The 20,593-nt window shown below is 35.1% G+C and overlaps 3 protein-coding genes across 6 annotated transcripts; all 3 read right to left on the reverse strand.

Annotated features, from left to right (window-relative positions):
* Positions 1-289: 289 nt before the first annotated feature.
* On the reverse strand, positions 290-4,785 carry LOC111012591 (uncharacterized). Its single transcript, XM_022286786.2, has 4 exons — positions 4,410-4,785; positions 4,070-4,326; positions 1,658-2,109; positions 290-765 (listed from the first exon to the last, which is right to left on the reverse strand). The coding sequence occupies exons 1-4, from the start codon at positions 4,520-4,522 to the stop codon at positions 484-486; spliced, it is 1,104 nt and encodes a 367-aa protein (XP_022142478.1). The 5' UTR covers positions 4,523-4,785; the 3' UTR covers positions 290-483.
* Positions 4,786-5,712: 927 nt separating this feature from the next.
* On the reverse strand, positions 5,713-13,428 carry LOC111012589 (BTB/POZ domain-containing protein At5g47800). 4 transcript variants are annotated; one of them, XM_088121811.1, is made up of 7 exons: positions 13,410-13,428; positions 11,171-11,303; positions 9,720-9,825; positions 9,561-9,630; positions 7,342-7,788; positions 6,505-7,257; positions 5,713-6,348 (listed from the first exon to the last, which is right to left on the reverse strand). In XM_088121811.1, the coding sequence occupies exons 3-7, from the start codon at positions 9,776-9,778 to the stop codon at positions 5,917-5,919; spliced, it is 1,761 nt and encodes a 586-aa protein (XP_087977937.1). In that variant the 5' UTR covers positions 9,779-9,825; positions 11,171-11,303; positions 13,410-13,428; the 3' UTR covers positions 5,713-5,916. The 4 variants fall into 4 exon arrangements, with proteins under 4 accessions (XP_087977937.1, XP_087977936.1, XP_022142474.1 ...); XM_088121810.1 differs by lacking the exon at positions 13,410-13,428 and adding an exon at positions 11,629-11,754; XM_022286782.2 differs by lacking the exon at positions 13,410-13,428 and adding an exon at positions 11,482-11,621 and having other exon boundaries at positions 7,342-7,782.
* A 1,713-nt stretch (positions 13,429-15,141) lies between these two features.
* Positions 15,142-18,531, reverse strand: LOC111012590 (SMAD/FHA domain-containing protein). Its single transcript, XM_022286785.2, has 3 exons — positions 18,313-18,531; positions 17,219-17,819; positions 15,142-16,190 (listed from the first exon to the last, which is right to left on the reverse strand). Exons 2-3 carry the CDS (start codon positions 17,692-17,694, stop codon positions 15,368-15,370), a joined length of 1,299 nt encoding a protein of 432 aa, XP_022142477.1. The 5' UTR covers positions 17,695-17,819; positions 18,313-18,531; the 3' UTR covers positions 15,142-15,367.
* Between the last annotated feature and the right edge of the window lie 2,062 nt (positions 18,532-20,593).

Genomic DNA, 20,593 nt, shown 5'->3' on the forward strand with positions numbered 1-20,593 from the left:
AAAGAAAAACAACAAAAAAGTATTTACATGTAAAGACTATTGAAAATAGTTATAAGAGGCGGCCACTAGGGTTGTTCGTTCTACATTCTTTTTATTTTGTTTGAAAAGATATTGGAACAATTTTACAAAAGGGGGGTTATGAAGAGGCAAAGAACAATGATGTCGTCCCATTGAGATTTTCCACATTTTCCTAGTGGCTTTAGTTTTAGTTTTATCCAAAATATTTCGTACCAATATGGTATTTTCTACATTTTCACAATGATTTTAGTTTCAGTTTTATTCAAAAACATTTCCTACCAATATCAAAATATATTAATAATCTTCAAATTTAACTTCACGTACACTTTCCAAACTCAACAAAATCCAAATACATACAGTGGCGGGACGTAGGTAACTAATTTAATTTGTAAGAACACTGTGGATGAAACTCCAAATTGAAACATGCATGCGACAAATGGGAAAAACGTAGACAAAGTTGAAGAATTAGTTATGGAGTAAAGTGGGGTGTAGCCCTAAATGCTTCCTAGTGTTACCAACAAACAGATCTCTGGATTTGAGGAAAGCAGGCAAAATCCCTTTGATGGTTGTGAACGGCAGCTGAGCCACTGCCTGTTTCCTCCCCAGCGAAACGGAGGCCGTTGCTCCGGCGCCGGCGCCGCTTCTGTAACTCTCCATTTTACTCTCGTCTTTTCCAACCATTAACATCTTCATGTTCTTCGTAGCCACCTTGGCCTGCCTCTTCGCCGATTCCCCTTGCTTCATTTCCTGCATTATATTCTTCCCAACCATCAATATATAATTATATCACTGCAAAACTAATCCAAAATGTTTACGCCTATTTTCGAACAATCACTTTAGAATCATGGACATCCAACAACATTCGAATGGACCAATCCGTCGATTTCGAAAGTCTTTTTTAGATAATTTAACAAATATAAGTCTGATTTCTAGACTTTTAAAATTTTAATCTTATATATGCTTGTGCCCAGTCTACTTCTTATACTTTGAAAATTTGACACCGTAGCAAAATGTTTTTTATTCGGGAATACTGAGATTTTATGCATATCTTCTGACGGCAAGCTTATACACCGTATTTGAGACTACTAAGGCAAGCAGCGGATCACTTGGTCTAATTGGAATTCTGCCAATTCCTAATTCTTATCGTGCTGAATTTATCGCACTCGGTTAAGGTCTAGTAACGACTCTTTTGGGGTCTGTCGCCAAAAATCGAAAAATCTAGTAATTTCCCTTTATATTGGAGTGGAAAATGGAATCGAGGTGCAGTTGACTGCGGAGCATGATGCATCGGGGAGATGTGTTTTCAGATTGAATTTTCATGCTCCCGGGGAGATGTGTTTTCAGATTGAATTTTAAAAAAAAATAGGACTAGTTGGATTGATAGAGGTGGTGAACTCTAACTTTTTGCATTGTTAAGTACATGGACTCAATTTTAAAGAAAATAACTAGTTGGGTAGATTTTAAAAATATTTTCAAAATCTAAACATAATTTTAAGGAAAAAAAATTAAAAAACTTGACTGTTTTAGTTTTTTAAATTCGAAAAATTTACAAAAATTCAAATATATTTCCGAAAAGAATCCATTAAAAAAAAAAGAACTAAAAACGAAATAGTTATCAGATATTAGTTAAAAATCTTACTCGAATATCAGTGATGTCTCCGATGGCGAAAATCTTCTTCCGGCCCTTGACTCTGAGATATCCGTCCACCATCAATCTCCCATGGGAATCCAAATTGGAGTCTAAAATGGTCTTCCGGAGCCAAGACGAGGCGAGCGGTATTCCGGTGCACACAAAATGGGCGTCGGCGCTGATGATCTCGCCGGTGGAAGTTCTGAAGCTTTTGGTTTCGTCCGACATGTCGTCTACAACCACGGTTCGATCCAATTTGACGTCGACTTTTTTTGAGGTCAGCCATTTTAGAGCCTTGTCCGACGCCTTGGGGCCCATGAATTCCACCAATCTTTCTCCGCCGTGGACCACCGTGATCCTCTTGTCGGAAAAGTCTGTGGCGATCTCTCCGGCCAGTTCCACGCCCACCGGTCCGCCGCCGATTATCAATATCGAATTCGCTCCTCTGATCTTTTCATTTTCTGCAGAATTATTCAATTATTGGTTTGAATTATTGTATTTGTACGCATTTAAAATAGACAAAGAAATTTCACTCCTAAATTTAATATGTAATTTTTTAAAATGTCACCAATTTTTAATCTTTCGCCCCGCATAAGTGTGACTTTTTGTTCTGATGTTTTATACTATTTTGCCATTAACTCCCTTTAGATTATTTAACGAAAATTTGATACTTGTTTATTTAATGGTTCAATTATAAAAATAATTTCCGAACTTGTAGGTTTGTGTATAATTTACCAATGAATGTTAAAAAAAAAAATTTCATTTAATCTTGTAGTTAATAGATCAGAAACTTTCAATTTTAGGCTCCTAAGAAAAAAGTTTTCAATTTAATGTTACGAGATATTTTAAAGTTTAGATAATTATTTTACACAAAATTAAAAGTTAAAAGAGATTGAGTATCTACTTTTGTGAAGTCAAGAGTTTACAGACACTTCCCAAAATTAAAAACTTTATTAGATATAACTCTCAAAATTTAGAGACGAACCCTTATTATTTATTTGAGGGGTAAATGTTTACATTTTGGTAAATTTTTGAAACTACATCATCAAACAAAAGTCAAAGAGTTCAAAACATATTTGGATTTATTTAGTTAAATTATTAATTAAAAAATTAATACAAGAGTTAAATTAATTTTATATAAAGTTTATGGGGTAGAACATTTAAAATTGACCTAGTAAAATAAAATGGTTGAAATTTTAGATACTGAGAAGAAATAGGAAAATATGAGAATATGATTTAAACCAAGGTTTTTATTTTAAGAAGGGGAAATTACAATAATGGCCTAATGAAAATAGTATACATCATTAGGCAGTGTATTTTCAAATTTTACAACAAAACAACAAAATAAAATAGGAATAAAAAAAGAATAAACCACCTCTAAAATTAAGAGGGGGTGAGTTCAAATCTCCTCCCCAACATGTATAATAAAAAAAATGTTAAACGAAAATAGTTTAACAAAAAATAAAAAACTTATTCTTATATGAGTGTGATTTTTTCTTTTAAATGAGTGTTAAAAGAATAGCTTAACAAAAAAAGAAAAAATATACACTATATATGAGTATATTTTTAAATTAGAGTGTTGATTAAAAAAATATACTCATGGTTTTATCATAAAAAATTGGTCAAATTGTATAATTTTTCGTATATAATATAATATAAATAAATATATATTTTTTTCTTTAGTGATCTGCATGTATAGGCGATGCTCATTGGTCAATATCTAATTACTTCCTGTATAAGTACAAAATTAATTTAAAACAAAAATATCACATCTTCGATAAGGATATATGCCTTTTAATAATGAATCCAACATAAAAGTCCAAGTCAAAAAAATTAAAGGCTCATTTATTTTCTTAACAAGTAAATTTATTTCGTCATAAAAATTATGTATGAAAATTTTCATTCTTTATTTTTAATTTTAAATCTCAATCAATTTTTAAAAAAGAACTGTAGATAAATTCTGTTTCTTTCTAAAATTTATTTAAAATTTTTTTAAACAATGTCTACAGTCTCAAAACAAACTTTATCTTAAAAAAAAAAGAAATATGTATACGAAATTTTATTTATTTGGGATCAATCAATGAATAAAAACATATTTAAAAACATTGGCCATGTATATGTGGATTTGACGTCGATATAAGCATAAATCAACATTTCATTTATTACAAAAAAATCGATAAAATATGAAAAAAAATCAACAAAATGTTACAAATATATAAATAATATTAATATTAATCATTTTACTTATATATAAATATAAAAATATCTATTTGTTAATTTAAACAGTTTTTTACTATTTTACAGAAATATCAATTGACATATACCAGTTTTTATTGTTTTATTTTGGGTATGGAAAATAAATTCCACATTTAGAGTTTAAAATTTAAAAATTTAATCACAGATTTAATGGAGTTTAATTACCTGCTCTGTACTGATCAAGTCTGTGAGCCCTGGTTTTGGGAAGGGGAAAATCGCGGCCAGTGGCGACGACAAGATAGTCGAAGACGACATGTCGTCCGTCAGCAACCAAGACTTCCGATTCGTTTATATCCACAGCAGGCGATGTAATTAAGCGGCCATTGGTGAAATACTCTGAGTGATTTATCACCGATCTCTCTGCAAATGAAGGCTCCACCATTGATCTCAATCGTCCGTAAGGAATCTCCAAATACTCCTTTCTGATCCGCAAATTCATTTCAGAATTAGTTTCAATCTGCAATTTCGATCGAGAGAGAGATCAGAGAGAGGGAGAATTTCTTACGGATCAATGAGAGTGACATTAGCGAAGAACTGGAGCGATTTGGCAACGAGAGAGCCGGCGATGCCTCCGCCGATCACCACCACTCTTCGAAGGTCGCCGCCGTGATTCTCCATGGATTGGATCTCGGAGTTCGTGCGAGCCAGTCCGACGGAGTTTCTTGAAGTTTAAAGGCGCGTTGTGGAAGGAATTGAAGGAGACGACGACTGGTAATGAAGTCAATGGCGGTGATTGAAGAAGAGGAGGGCGATGCAAGTTGGAGTTAATTAATTTGGGCGAACTTGAGATTTTCAGGTGCGTCATTGATTTGCTTCTAATTTCTTATAGTTTCAATCGCTTCTGTTTCCCTTTCCGAGTATTTAATTCTGTTTTGGAGAATTTTCTGTTTCAATCGCTGTTGTTTCCCTTTCCGAGTATTTAATTCTGCTTTGGTAAATTTTCTGAGAAATTCTCCACCTACGAAATTTCTATTTTCTTTCAAACTACTTTAACTATGTCTTCCTTTAAACTACAAATTTTGTCATTCAGTTGCTTTCATAGACTTTGAATTTTGTGTATATTTAGTTATGGTCACATAGATTAGTGGATAAAATCTTGACATGGTAAAAATTAGTAGTCATAGACAACAAAATAAATATTCTGTCAATTGTGCATAGTTCAATGATTAAAACATCTTATTTTTTCTTTTGAAATCGAAGATTCGATCTCCCATTGCTAAAGTGAGTTTAGGATATTATTCTTGAGAGTACTCACGATCTTTTAATAAAAAAAAAACATGAGTTGAACTATGCTTGGTTTAAGAAAGGAAGGTTGATACACCAATTAATGTCATGTGGAGAACCAAGATTGTTGTTCCCAGACCAGAACTGGTGGGCATGGCAAAGATGAGCCCACTAGGCCCAATAGGTAACCGCACATTCCAAGAAGAGCCCAATAGAACTGAGTGTTATGAGCCCGACAAGATAGCTATACCTCAATCAATGAAGAGAGCTTAATAATGTGAAAGAATTATTCTCAGATATTAATCAGGTAAGTAGATATCTCTACTGACCATCACTCTATTCTTAACAACTTAGAGAGATCTTTTTTTTCAAAAAAATAAATAGCTACCATCTTTAATGATAGTCAATAGTAAGGTATCTACTATCTGGTCCATACCTAAGATGAATAATACGTTTAAATAGAATAATACCCATGGATCGAGCATTAAAAAACTGACAACCATGACAGATGAACACAAGGAAAGAGGGGAGAGATTTAAAAAAAAAAAAAAAAAAGAATAGTGGTGGGTAGTAGAAAGTTAGAATTTGATGCGGTAAATCTTTCATCTCTTTGATTTGAACATTGCAAAAAGTTAGGCCTCTGCAAATCATGATTCTTATTCATAACACACTGCTAAGTGCTATGACAACACCCAGGTGAGTAAAACATTACAGATGACTTAGGAGGGAATTGATTGAATAATCTGTACAACCCATTTTTGGAGGCAGAGATTAAACAGAAACAAACATCACCCACCATATCTCTCCTCTCCTTCTCCTTTAACGACAACCTTCCTTCGTGACTCAAACTGATCACTACTTGTCTTCATTTTCTGGTCATGATCTGATTTCTCTTTGGTCGGCCTCGATTTTGTGCTTTCAGATCTCCTCAACTTTTCATCTGGTCCTGGGCGGCTCAGGCTTAGATTCTCGCCAGTGGCTGTGGCTGGCCTCTGTTTTGGTTTTGGCCTCGAGAGTAGTACCTCCTCCGTGGCTGCTGCTGCTACTCGGCTACTTGTCTTGGAGCCTTTGTCTTGGTCGAAGAACAGGACTTGTACCACAGTTCTCAGTGGCAGCCGCTCGTTCTTCACTGCGTGGGCACGTACCTCCGGCGACAGTTTCTGGCAGTTTAGTACCCGACATAGCCGCTTTTTCTCGGCCTTGCTTACATCTGGATGCTCCTGCTCTCACCGTCCCAATCCAACCCACCAGCATTAGACAGAATCATAAAAGTTCAGATACCAAACTTGTAAGTTGTAATTCTAAATGGACGCCAAACCAGTTGAGAGCAACAATTGTCCTCTCTTTGAAGACGTACAATGAATGGTATGTGTTACCTTGAGAAAAATGTTGATTGCCTTGTACATATCATCATGATTTGGGCGGGCAACATCAGGCAAAGCTTCAGCAAGACAAACCATCTTGGCCACAGGCATGTTCCGATCTCTAGCCACCACCTGGAGATAAGAGTCAATGAGCTTCCCAACTTTCCTAACAGACGCCAACAGCTGCCCATTATTCTCCACAGGCGACTGCCTTCTCCACACCATCAAGAAACTCTCCAAAACAGCCACAACCAAATCAACATCCTGCAAATTATGCTCATCAGGATGCTGCTGCGAAGAGAATATCAAGTCCCCCACTGTGGCCTCCTCCAACACCAGGCTGCATCTCCTTATAACCTCTGTCTTGCAGACTGCAGATGCCCCCAAGAGATTCCCCAGCCGGAGGAGCCTCAGAGAGAAGCTGACAGACACCGATTCACGATCCGGGGGGATCAGGCTGATTATCGTTTCGACGATCTGGCGATTCTTAGCCTCTATATTGGTGGTGGTGGTGTCTGAAGATGCCTCTTCTGGTTGTTTCGGAGCGGCGATTTTGGCATCGGGTAGCCAACGGGAGGCGTAGACATGGAGGGCTTCGCCAATGAGCGGCGGCGGGAGGATGCAAGTGGAGGAAATCGCCACGATTACGCAGCGGAAGAGATCGATGTCAAGATCAGCAATGTCCTCTGTCCACCAATCTTTGGGAACAGAGCGGTGTGTTTTCTTGTTGTAGCCTGGTCTGGTGTAGGTGTAGGACCAACTCACCTACAACAAAGACAGACTCTGTGAACAACACCAGAAGAAAAAGAGAGAGAAAGAGAAGCAGAAGCAGAAGCAATGGAATAAAACCTTAGAAGGTGGGGTGAGGATTTTGTGGACGACAGAATCAATGCATTTGGTGGTGATGCCAAGATTGTGGGACCATTCGGAGAGGGCAGCAGCAGCAGCAGCAGCAGAAGAAGAGGAACGAAGCGTGGCAATGGAGTCCTTCCAGCCGGCGAGGATGCAGGAAAGAAAGAAAGCTTCGAGCTTGGAGATGAAGTTGGCTCTGTGAAGGGATTCGGTCATGCGGAGGAAGTTGGCAGCGGAGAAGGCAGACACGAAGTTGTGGGCACTCAGATTAATGGTGATTCCGTAGCAGAATTTGGCGCACAGCTCGAAAGCGTCTTCTCCGCCAGGAATGTCGTGGAGTTCAATTGTGATTACTGTGTCGCCGTCGCCGTCGCCGTCGCCGCCGCTGTGGTTGGAGCAAAGGCGCTGTAAGAGGCCGCATTTCGCCACCACAGGGAACTGCAGCTACCAAAATCATTTTGACTATTATAAAAAAATACTTCCGTTTTGAAATAGTAACGGGGATAGCATCTTGGGTTTGACGAGAGAAATATTTTTTACAAATAGATATCTATTTTATTTTTAATTTTATGTTTTTAAAAATGATGTTCGTCTCCTCAGTCCTCATTGACTATGTTTTTGTTTTTTTACTTTTCTTTAAAAACAAGTTTAAATATTTAGCCACATTTTAAAAATAAGAAAGTTTTTAAAAACTTTTTTTTCCTTCAAAAATTGGCTTAGCTTTGAAAACAATTTTTAGAGAGTAAATGGCAAAACCAAGATGGTTGGCCCCCTATTTTCAACCATTACAGCTTGCGTCGACCAGCTTTGCGATACGGACGAACACAAAAGAACGCAGGCAGCGGAAATGTAAAAGAGAAGAGCAAAAACAAGGGACCTACTTCTCATCCTAGGAGTTAGCCGGTATGAAAGAGTCCCCTCTCTATCTCTCCGAGTTTCGACTACTAAGTAGCACTTCAGTCCGCTTGGGTAGGAGCATCTGGTTGATCGCCCAACAAAATAGTTGTTTAGCGAATGACTCAACCTATGCATCCGGTATTTACACACTCTACTTCGAGGTGTAAATCACCGGATATGGTATGGGGGAAGGGAAGTGAGATCTACAGATTGATTTGATATTTGATGAGCGGCCCCTTTTTCTTCTCTCTCCTTTCCCTCATCTCCCGGGTCCTCAACCGAATTTGCTCCATTTTGCTCAGTTGGGGGAGCGGAGGTATTTACAAACTTAATTTTAAAAAATAGAAAATAAAAAATAAAATGATTATATTAAATAACCTTAAATATTTCTAGTACTATTTATTAGGGCATATTGTTGCTTCTACCATGCTAAAATCACTCTCATTTTTAAATGATAATCTTAGACAGTGGTATATGTGTGGTGTGAGCGATTTTAGAAAATTGAAAAGTGATTTTAGACAAAATCGTTCCTAAGCAGGGTATGTTTAGGAGTGATTTTGGTATGACCAAAATCACTTTTGTCATTGTCAAAATCACCTCCCGTTCTATGGATCATGTTTGAAAAATTAAAAAATTGAAATTGATTTGTAAGGTATCTCTTGTATGGACACGCGAGTGATGGTAAAATTAGTGATTTTGAAAAAAGAGATTTAAGTATAATTGATTTTCCAAAATCAAAGTGATACCATAAAAATCAATTTTAAGTGATTTTAAACTTTCCTAAAATCAATTTTCTAATTTCCCAATCATGATCAATGGAAAGGAAAGTAATTTTGACAATTACAAAAATGATTTTTGCCTCTTAAACACATCAATCTTTTTTTTTCAAAATTACTAATCCTAACATCATCAGTTCCAAACACATCCTAGCCTTAGGATGTGTTTGAGAGTGATTTTGAAAAAAGAGATTTAAGAATAATTGGTTTTCCAAAATTACCATTCAAGTGATACCTTAAAAATAAATTTTAAGTGATTTTATATTTTCCTAAAATAAATTTTTTAAATTTACCAAACATATCAATGAAAATGGGAGTGATTTTGACACTGGCGAAAGTGACAAAATTCATTCCCAAACACAACTTTAATGCTGTTAATTTCAAAATCTCTTTTAATTATCTAATAAACAGTACAAAATATTTTGAAAGCCATCTCAAATTCATTCTAAATCTTTTAATGCAAAGAACACATGCAAATAAGAATAGTAGAAGAGAATCACACAGTTACTCAAGAAAATCAACACACATATCAATTGATCGAACCTTGTGAATGAGGTAAGTAATATTGTTTATTCTGATAACAAGGTCACTGGGTACATCTGAAATGACAGTCCTGCAATGAGAGTAATTTTTATTTTGAGCATAAAGAAGAAAAGCAAACGTATGGGGTAAAAAATTCCTCATATAACTATGTAGTTTTACCTGGTAGCTTCTTCTGTGTAGAAGATGTCTGGCCTTGTCCCTAATTTCATAAACTTCATGGCTGTAAAAACTAGCTGAAAATAATGACAGCTTCCCAGCTACAGACCTTCCATAGAAATACAAAATAGTTTTCTCAGTTATTGAAATGGAAAGCCTCGAAAGCCCCCTTCAAATTGTACACTTATTCGATGATTAATGAAAGAGAGCTTCAAAATTAAAGTAAATTAACTGCATTGCATGAATATATATATATATATATATAGTGCCATATCATGAAAATTGAAGGAGATCATAATTAAGAACATGAAACTCTCAAAAGGGTATATGATTTCATAAGTTGGATTCATGTATTCTTTGATAAGAAACTTAATTAAAAGTCTAATTTGGTATATATATTTGTTTATCCCAAACTACTCCATGTGTTAATCTAACAAGAGGCAAATTTCTAAATTTTCTACATAGTTTATGCCTAAAATTCTGGAATGAAATTAAATTATATAACATTCCAAGGGCCGAAAACAAATTCTTCTTTTATACTATAAATTCTCCAAATTGATGTGATATTATTTACTTTTAGCCGAAGGTTACATAAATTTTATATTTTATCATCATATTTCCTAACAAATATTGAATTTATGTCACACCCATGGAGAATATTTCCTAACAAGTGTATAGTTCTAGAAATAAATATATTGGGAAAAGCACTGCTTTCCATTATTGTACTATCTCTTTGCATGCATATACTTTTCATTTTTCATTAATCAAATCATATGATTAAATATTTCATGTGTGTGAGAGGAGCATATATACCAACCCATAGCAAACAAAAATCGGGAAAATAAAAAGGATAAGATGGGAATTAAGATTCTGTCACCTGAACACTAAACATTAAGAAAAAAAGTAGTGATGATTATTGAAAAAATGAGAAGAATGTTCTTCCTAGAGAGAGTCAGAAAGGGGAGAGAGAGAGAGAGAGAGAGAGAATTTAAGTAGATAGGTAGGAAAGTAGGCATGGAAGTGCGGTCTGTGCAATGACAAGCAAATGGGGTAAAGAGAAGACACACTGAAAAAAAAAGGCTATATATTGTGTGGCCACAAACACCTATTATTTGTCATCACACAGAGTGATAAAAGCCTCTTTGGGGTTCTTCTTCCTTCTTCAATTATTTCCCACTTTTTTCTCAAAGTAAACTATAAAGCTTTATCAATTGAATCATACCCAAACAAGGGAAAATTAATGCAAAGTAAAACCCATATAGCTTATGTCAGACCGGCATTCTCAAAGTTTTGGTAAATTTGGAAAACTTTTCTGCTAATCATGTGTTAATTAATTAATTAATTAAGAATACCCTGCCATAAGGGCGGTATGTTTAAGAAACCAATGGTTTAATTTGTTAGTTAGAACTGAAACTAAAAACAGTTGGAAAAAGTGAAGGTATATATGGAAGTACCGTGGGAAGAGAAGTGGGTTGAAAGCTGTCTTGATCTCTAGACAGAAAGCTTTAGATGAAGGCTTGTGATTTGGAAAAGGCTGCAAATTCCATCCATAGTTGAGAGAGCAATTAGTGCAGGCTGCAGCAGGTTCTGGAACACAGCAATCAAATCAATAATAAAAAAAAGAAACTGATCAACCAGAGACACAAAAGTGAAGGTAGATATGAGGAAGAATTAGTAGCAGTTTGTAAGAGGTGCAACGCTGTTCATGCAATATATATATATATATATATATATATAACGGAAGAGATGGAAAATAAGTGCATACAATTTGTGGGTTGCAGTTTCAAAATCATCAACCAAAGGGAAATATTAATGAATTGAACCCAGAGAGAGAGAGAGAGGGAGGGAGGGAGGGAGAGAGAGAGTGGTTGGTTGGGATTAGTCAACATGGCAATGCATCAAAACCACGTACGTTATGATAAGCCGCTTGAATAGAAAGAAAAGGAAAGAGAGAGAAAGGGCAACAGGAGGAGCAGTGTGTTCCCATATTTATATAGAAAATACTTTTCCTACATTGGAGAGAGAAATGTAGATAGAGAAAATATAGATTTCTTTTTAAATAAATAGCTGACTGATAGTTACAAGGAGAGTCTTATTTTGTTTTTTTTTTTAGATATTCACGAGTGTACGGGCCAGTTTATCTTAGGAGCAGTTGTCTGATCCTACAACACGAAAAACACATAAGAATTAATTCTTAAAGTAGGTGATCACGAAGAAAATATTATTTTATTATGTTTATACGGGAACAAGACTCCTCCAACAAGAAATTTCTACTTTACATCACTTTCTTTTTTATAAGTAGAAGAGGGGAGACCTCTCAAAAAAGAATACTTCTAAAAATTTATATATATTTAGTGGTAACTTATAAAATAAATAAAAGGTCGTGTGTGTTGGGGAATAATGGTATGATGAGTGATTTTTAAAAAATAGATTTAAATATAATTGATTTTTCAAAATCATTATCTAAGAGACGCCTTGAACATAAATTTAAAGTGATTTTAAATTTTTCTAAAATCACTTTTTTAATTTGTCAAACATGATCAACAGAAAGCAAAGCGATTTTGACAATAACAAAATTGATTCTATCATGCCCGAAATCACTTCTAGGCAGAATGTTAGTGGTGGTAAGTGGTGAGTAGCAAGAAGAAGGCTGGAGCACAGTTGTTTATATGGATATTCTTTTTCTGAGCTGACTGTGTTTGTTTCTCTCTCTAGCCACCTAGGGATGGAGAGGAAGAAAGAGAAAACTGATGGGGAAATGGAGGTGTATGATTGAATTCACAAAAGGCATGCAAAGGCCAAGTGGGCAAATGAAGACTTTTTGGACAGTGCACCAATTAAGTGAAAAAACGAAGATAGATCCCCACAACTGTGCCTTTCTTCATCATGGTTTCCCCCACTAATCCAGTTACATTCTTCTTCTATATATTCTCTTCTCTTCTTCTCTCCTCTCGCATTCCTTTGCTTAATCTCTCTGTCGGCCACGTGTCTCGTCCTCTGCCGTTTGTTGCCATCAACCTGATGCGACTGTTTTACCCCATTTTTGTTTTCTAGCCTTCCAACGCCATGCCTAGACAAACCATCTTTTCTTCAACTTTCTTTCATGCGTGTCCTTTGTTTCCTTGGGTTGTTTAACAAATCAAACTAGCACCTATTTATGGGCAACTACAAATTTTGATCTACCCCTCACAGATTTGGTTTTTGGTGAGTTGAATCCATGTAATTACGCCCAAATTTCAGGCCAAATTGGTGTGAGAGTGAGATGTTTTCTTTTTCAAGTGAAATCCCCCTAGCATATAGAAGAGAGGATAAGTGCTTTCAGTGGTGTGGAATGATCTTTGTATCCTTTAATGCATGTATCTAATTCAGAACGATTACAACAAATTCCATTTTTAGAAGAATCTGAGGTGAAGCAATAATAAGAATATTTTGAGTGGATGCTCTAAATTTACTAACAAAGAATTAAGTTGACTCCATACATTTTATAGCGATCGTGTAGTCATTTTTCATGTTACTGTTATCATTCTCCTACTCCTACACGTAATTTTGTAAAACGGGAACAAATATATTACTCAGCACAAAGTTTGAGATCAACATAAACCTATTAAAATATAATTTCATTTACGAAAAAGTTGGTCAATAGTCTTTCTCTCTCTCTCTAATTCTTAGTATCTATTCGAAATTTCGAATTACCTGTGTTTGTTCTTCATGCGTTCCATCTTTCACGCATGGCCTTCCCACGTGTGTCCTGCCTGCTAACTTGCCGTCTGCTCCTAGCCGCCCCAGCATGCTGCGTTGGTATTGCAAGTAATTAACCACGTAAAATGTAAATGAGAATAAATGGACCCACACCCATCGTTTCAATCCCTTCACATTCTATCATCGTCCAATCAAGATCAGCCATCATGACTGGCAGGCCCTGATGATGGTCATGATGAGGATCACGGTCGTAACATGATCATGATGATCATTATCATCATCAACAGTCATCTTCCATTCCATCATTACCCCATATCGAATTTACAGTTTATTAATGAGATATTCTTATCATTGCTCTGTGTCCTCCTAATCTCTCCAACCATAATACTAGTGGTCATTCTTTGAAGACATTTTTTAATATTTAATCAAAAGGTTAAGTCAAAAACACTGAAAAATAAAATATCAAACACATTATATAGTTGTAACTGTAAAAGATTCATGAATCAAATAGAAACCCCACCATGGAGATGGATCTAAATAATTAAGCTCAACTTGGAAGTTGAGCTTTTTGGTACAGAGAGAGAATGGGAGGCAGAGGACATTAGGAAGGTGGGTTAGACAGTTATACAAGAAGCATGATGGAATGGAATTAAACATATACAAAATGGGAATAGTCAAACTTCACTCTGATTATGATGGGATACTACAAAGACTCAAAAAAGCATCCAAAGGAATCGTGTCTATCAGTGGGTGCCACTTGCATACATGTCACTGTTTATCTAAACTTTAACTACATTTTTTCCCTTTGCAAGGACTCTTAATCAGACAACTGCTTGAGAGGAGTGGCTCTCACATTTATGGCTATAAACTTCTACTAATGATATAATCTCGTAAAGCCAAAGAAATGGCGAATTACCTGTTGGCGCAATTTGACTCCAGAAAGTAGCTTTATCAAAACCTCAAACAACTTTTCAAACCATGGTCGAAGAAGCAACTCCGGATCTTCAAATATCTTTTGTATCCTGCAAATCTTGTCATTCTGTATAAAGGCAAATCTGCATATTATTACTAGAAGTTCTTGACCACTCCACGTTTATACTATATATCATTTCCATGTAATGTAAAATATAGGGCAACACTCGCAACAATCCCTTTAATAAGTAGCCAAAAAAATGAAGATCTAACTTTCTTAACTCGATTCTGTATGAGAATCATGGCAAAAAGACACCCTTCGGGAGATGTGCCTTTTTATGATTTCTTTTCAAAGTAATCTTCAACTTAAGAATAACCTCCCTGAATTAATTTTCAAGAATAAGTACACACCATAACTTGCAAATGGTGTTGGAATCTTCTTGCTAGAAATTGATAAACAGTTTTCAGAACCCATTCTCCAAAAAATCCGCCCAAACAGAACCTTACAAAACAATAAATGACAAACTCAATGCAAAGAGAGCATTTATTTTAGCTCAGATTGGGTAAGGGGGATAGGCTTTTCCTTTTTTTAATTTTGGTGGTGGTGGTGGGGGGGTGTTCCTAACCAAAATGAAACTTTAATCATAGAGTTGTGAACCCATCACCGGAAGCCTCAACCACCAACCATACAGGCGACCAGCACCCGCAAGCCTTGATGATGTGCCTGACGAACCATTGCAATAAAAATTATGCAACAGGCCTAATTCTTTCCCTAACAAATTCTTTCCATTTCCTCAAATGCCACAGTATACACTTCCGAAGCCAGAATTGTAAATATTATAATCAGTTTAACATGTGCCCCTTTGCAGGGCGTGCAACTACAAAGGAAAAGTTCCTGATGAACTACACCAAAGTCCCCAGTTACATTTAAAAAAAGAAAAATCCATTCATATCCAGAGAATTGCTGCAGCTTTCAATTCCGACCACGTTGTCATATCAGAAAACTGCACAAACTTCCACAATCATTCTGCTTATTGTGATCAGTTACCAAACAAGTCATCATCACTGTCATTATTAATATTCGTCCTGTTATTTTCTTCATGGTTACCACTTGAAGCTTTACCAATCGAATCATTGGGAGGGGAAGGCGGTTTATTAGCAGTAACAGCAGAAGAGTATGCCCATGACGAACCCACATTTCCTGAAAATGATTCTCCGTAAAGGTCATCATACATTCCACCTTTTGATGGATTTTTTACCCTATTCAAGATTTCTTGTAATTTACCAGTCACGCCTTTTGGAGAAATTCCATCACCCCTCAAAGAAGACTGCTCCTTGCCTCTTGGTATTATGGTAGTCTGCACCAGAGATTCATATTTCCCAACTAAACTTCCTTCTTTAACACCTATTGGACCAGGTTCTGTCCCAACATCTGCACCATCTGAAAAACCCACAACTTCAACCAGCTCCCCTCCAAGTTGATCTCTGAAAGCCACTCTCATCTTCCTAAGCTTTTTGGTAGGTCCTCCACACTGTTGCTGTTCTTCTTTTTCACTTGCTGGGCTACCGTCTTCAGATGATGAAGGTAGGCCAAATTTGCTAAGACCTAGACGATTTAAAAGCGTATTATAAGAAACAACAGCCTCCTCATCAGATGGATCAGGAGGCGGTGGTATATCAACCTCAGTGAGCATTGGGGGACGAGGAAAAAGTGCTGCATCATTCTTTCTCAAGATATAAGTTCTTGTAGATGCAGCAAACCGCAAAGACTGTCCTGCTTCAAGCTCGACCGGGGAATCTTTAGTCAATCGCTCATTAGCCACAAATGTTCCATGAGCAGATCCCAAATCAATTACATATATGCTGCAAAATCAACTAAAGATGATGAATGCCACATGGCCATAAAAAAATATCTTCATGAGTCTTGATATAAAAAGTTCTACGGTACAAAAAAATAATAAAGATAAAAGAACAACAACTACCACATTTTATAAGCAGGTCAAGAATAAACATCCTTATTATATACTAACAATTTTCAAGACATTTAACTGGTAAGCCTATTCTAGCGGCATTGTTTGTATTCTATGGAAGGAAACTAAATGGAGAGGAAGCACGCCAAACAAAACAAAACAAGTAGGAAAGTAATTCAACATGAAATCACAGATCACAAAACCATTGTCAAGGAAAGTTTAAGTGCTTATTTGTGGAGTTACTGGAAAATTGAAATAAGCATAGTCATCAGGTCACCCTATTCACCTTTTGCACTACCGAGTGGATTTTAGGAACAATGAAGTCTCATCTTATTTCTCCACAGTGGAGTATTTCAGATACCCTCAAAAACCTTGCATCTTGAATCTCCTCAGGCTACACCTATTCAATCTGGTTTTCATGATGAGTTTAGGCTACTTCCAATTGCATCTATTCCTCTCTGATAGCCTTAGGTTCTCATTTCTTTGCTTCTAATTTTGTAGTTCATCAGATCTTCAGTCTTATTGATGTAAAAATACTAGCACTACAAATCTCCATTGGTATACAACGAGTTCCTAGCAAGTATTCTGAATCTTGGACCAAGTCCCAATTATGAACTTGTTTTGAAACATTTACATTCGTCCATTGAACCCCCACCCACCCAAAAAGAAAAAGCATTCTATTTATAACCACCTCCACCCTAAGAAACTCACTAGTTATGTCTAATATAACCCTCAAACATATGATTATGTAAATGATAAAAACATCCTATTGTGTCAAGACTATCTACTAATGATTAAAATAATAGAGAAAAGCAACAAATGGAGAAATATTCCATGATCATGAATACAATTTAAATTATAAAATTATAGGTTTAGAAGATTATGACATAAAATAATCAGTCAAGAAACCAAGCATCCAACCTTCCATTCTTATGAGGAATAACGGCAGCATGTTGGCGTGAAACCGACTGGTGATCAAGTACAAAATCGCAAGTATGGAATTGTCTCCCGAAAATGTGCCTCCGCTTGTCCAGATTAATTCGATCTATAACCTCACCATCCTTTAAAACTTCAAGATAATATACTCCGGCACGTGGTTCAATCGCCCAATCAGGAGGCTGCCAAGTGGACTGACTTCCTCCAACCTGAGTTAATTGTTGAGTCTGCCCCACCAATGGTCCTGCCTCAGGCACAGTATGTTTTTGTGAGTCATGGGATTGATGCTGGTTAATAGTTTGAAAGTGAGAAGACCTCGATTGTGAATATGGAACCAGTGGCTGAATGCCTTCTTTACCAGAAGATTGAGCAGAGTTATGTGAAGTAGAATTGACAGTTACAGAGAATGGTTCCAAGGTCTGAGCCTTTTTAAATCTATCGAGGCCAGTTCTTCCATACATTCTCTTACCTCTATCACTTTCAGATCAAAGAGATGCTCTTACGCTGAGGTTGATTACAATTGAAGCACAATGTGACATCAGCATCGAACTTTAAATGGTCACAGACTTAACTGCACATATTTTCACTGAAAGAAGAAAGCAGGAATCATCAACTCTAACGTATAATTATTTCCATTTCTTTAACTTTAGTCAAAGTTATTATCGGATAATGAGATAAGCAGAAACAACAGTAAAACCTTTGCATCACAAAATTCAATACAATTACCAATACTCGCAGATCTAACATAGAAAAACAATGCGAAAATGGAGCTGAGCACAACAGAACATCTTCCAGGAGAACGGGAAAAGTTTAGACTCCAAAATTTCGCGCAACTAGGGTTACAATAATCGGCAATCTAAAAATTGACGAAAGAGTAGAAACTCGTTGATCACGATAAATTGAAACGAAATTGTTGAAGTCAGTAGAAGTGAAGTTTCAAACGCAGAGTAAACAGAGGTTATTCAAACAAAAATGAAACAAATAGGATGAAGCTAACAGTGAAGCTCGTTGAATTGAATTCGATTACGTTGATAGTAGCAGTCCGTAGGATGAAACGATAAAAGACGGACGAAATTCACCTCGGATAGGGTACCGGTGGTTCCACTTCCAATGGTGGAACTATGGAAGCGGAGATTTCAGCAAAAGGAAGAGCAAAGTGAGACCGGCGAACTTCTGATGCCTCCGGCGACGGTTGCCTGCCGTTCTTCCTTAAATCGCCCTATCTTTCGGCTTATGCTTAATGCCAAACCCAAATCTCTCTCTCTCTCTCTCTCTCTCTCTCTCTCTCTCTCTCTCTCTTGTTGTTAAAGATTTAAATCCTATATTGATTTGTTAAAAAGAAAAAAAAAATTATTTCTTTAACAAATTATAGACTAATAAAACGTTTGAAAATTAAATCTCGTATCATAATCATTTTATTTCTTATTTCTTATTTTTGAAAAATTAAGATCAGAAACATTATTTTCATAATTCCACCTTGTATTTATTTCTTTTATTATCTGTTTTTACAAATGATTTCAAAATCTAAGCTAAATTTTGAAAATAAGAAATATTTTTTTAATTTTTTTTAATAATTCAAAACATGACAAATATCTCAAATAAATAGAGTAGCACGAAGGTTTAGGAAAAATAGGATTTGAACTAATTTTCAAAATATTTTTTTTTATTTTTTTTTCTAAGAATCCAAAACATGAAAAATATCTCAAATAAATAGAATAGTATGAAGGTTTAGGAAGAATAGGATTTGAACGATTTTAACCTATAGTCTAAAGGACTATTTAGAATCTTTCTCTTTTTAAATTTTAGGGACAAAATACACCGCTAAAATTTTTAAGGACAAAAATATATTTTTACTCTTTATTTATTTATCAATTTCATTTTTTTTTTTTTACTTTTCTAAAGTATCTATGAAATCTTGTCTAATTGAAAAAAAATTGAATTTTTTTTAGTTTAAGGTTTAATTAAAAATAGATAAAAGTCATTAGCTAAAGCGAACGCATAATTGACATACATTTCCAACCAAAAGATTGTGAGTTTCTTTAAAACTAAAAATCCTTTTAACCCTAAAAATTTTCGGAACAAGAGCGAAAATGACATTTTAAAAATAAATAATAGTAACCACAATGTATAATTTTTTTCAAATAAAGTAGTTTGTAAAGTGATTTCTTTATTATAATAATTTTGACTTGTATCGTAGAATGAGTATGATTTGTTTTATTTTTCTTTTTCATTGCTTGACTTCAATTAATAAGATTATTTTTATAGCAAAAAGAATATTTGTTTTAAACAAAAATTAAGAGATATGGTTTTAAAAAAAGATATCATTAAATAGGTTTTACAAGTTTACAAACATGAGAAGGTACAAATACAATAGTATGAAGTAGAGCTAGAAATTCTTGCATGTGCTTCTTCAGTACGATGTTGCCTTAAAATCTAACAAAACTACAATAAACTTCTTACAAATTCTCGATTTGTTAGAATATCTTGAAATACTATTAAACTCAATTTAAATATTGAGGTTAATTTATTAGGCATGACATCGTAATTATAACCTTTTTTGCGACGATGTGTTACAATGGATACTTCATCCCTAAAAAATCCTTAAAATCTAATAGAGTAATAATGAACTCCAAATCAATTCTCGACCAAAAGACTTTGTTAAAATATCATAAAATATTGTTAAGTTGAATTTAATTCCTGAGGTTGATTTTATTAGACACAACGTTGTTATTCTAACATTTTCCGCAACCATATTGCAAATGAGACCTTATTCTTATTCATATGTAGACTGCTTTGATTTATTTGTTCCTTGATTGTTAGCTTTTGTCGTGTTAGGAGAGTCTTATATTTCTTTCATTATAGTAAAAATTATCTCTTCTCATCGATTTTTTCCACTTCAAACCTTGCTACCTTCTTATCAAGGTGTTCAAATTTGTTGGTAGCTATAAAACCAATGGTTAAAGCAAGAATCTTGAGAAATTTAGACCACCAAACATTAAAATTTCAAGATAATTTGACAATATTCATGTGACCAACAATCCATCCATGGTAGCATAAAAGTATTTGATCCGTCTAAATCATAGTGGATTGAATAGGATGATGGTAAAGAAGTTATCCATAGATAGAAAGAAATAACATTATAAAATTAGTCTCTCAACTTTTAAAATAGTTTATATTAAATTTTTGTATTTTAAAAAGTTTCTGATAGTTCCTAAACTTTCAGGTTGTGTCACCTTAATCTCTTTACTTTCAAAAAGTATCTTTCGGAATTTTTTTTCTTTTGTTTACAGCAAACGCCCATGCTCCAACCAGTTTTTTTGTCTTTCCATTTTTGCTAGTTTGTGTACTACACAATTTCCT

This window comes from Momordica charantia, assembly GCF_013281855.1.
Source record: "Momordica charantia cultivar OHB3-1 chromosome 3 unlocalized genomic scaffold, Mcharantia_2.0 BLBB01000003.1, whole genome shotgun sequence".
NCBI lineage: Eukaryota > Viridiplantae > Streptophyta > Magnoliopsida > Cucurbitales > Cucurbitaceae > Momordica > Momordica charantia.

What these genes read in the sequence shown, in the direction of transcription:
- LOC111012591 (XM_022286786.2), bottom strand. Translation starts at nt 4,522, where the DNA reads ATGGAGAATCACGGCGGCGACCTTCGAAGAGTGGTGGTGATCGGCGGA. An exon ending in ACTTGATCAGTACAGAGCAG is followed by an intron (nt 2,110 to 4,069) that starts GTAATTAAACTC and finishes ATAATTCTGCAG; the next exon opens with AAAATGAAAAGATCAGAGGA. An exon ending in GAGACATCACTGATATTCGA is followed by an intron (nt 766 to 1,657) that starts GTAAGATTTTTA and finishes AATATAATGCAG; the next exon opens with GAAATGAAGCAAGGGGAATC.
- LOC111012590 (XM_022286785.2), bottom strand. Translation starts at nt 17,694, where the DNA reads ATGTATGGAAGAACTGGCCTCGATAGATTTAAAAAGGCTCAGACCTTG. An exon ending in ATTCCTCATAAGAATGGAAG is followed by an intron (nt 16,191 to 17,218) that starts GTTGGATGCTTG and finishes TTGATTTTGCAG; the next exon opens with CATATATGTAATTGATTTGG.
- LOC111012589 (XM_088121811.1), bottom strand. Translation starts at nt 9,778, where the DNA reads ATGAAGTTTATGAAATTAGGGACAAGGCCAGACATCTTCTACACAGAA. An exon ending in TACACAGAAGAAGCTACCAG is followed by an intron (nt 9,631 to 9,719) that starts GTAAAACTACAT and finishes CTCTCATTGCAG; the next exon opens with GACTGTCATTTCAGATGTAC. An exon ending in TCCTCACCCCACCTTCTAAG is followed by an intron (nt 7,258 to 7,341) that starts GTTTTATTCCAT and finishes TCTTTGTTGTAG; the next exon opens with GTGAGTTGGTCCTACACCTA.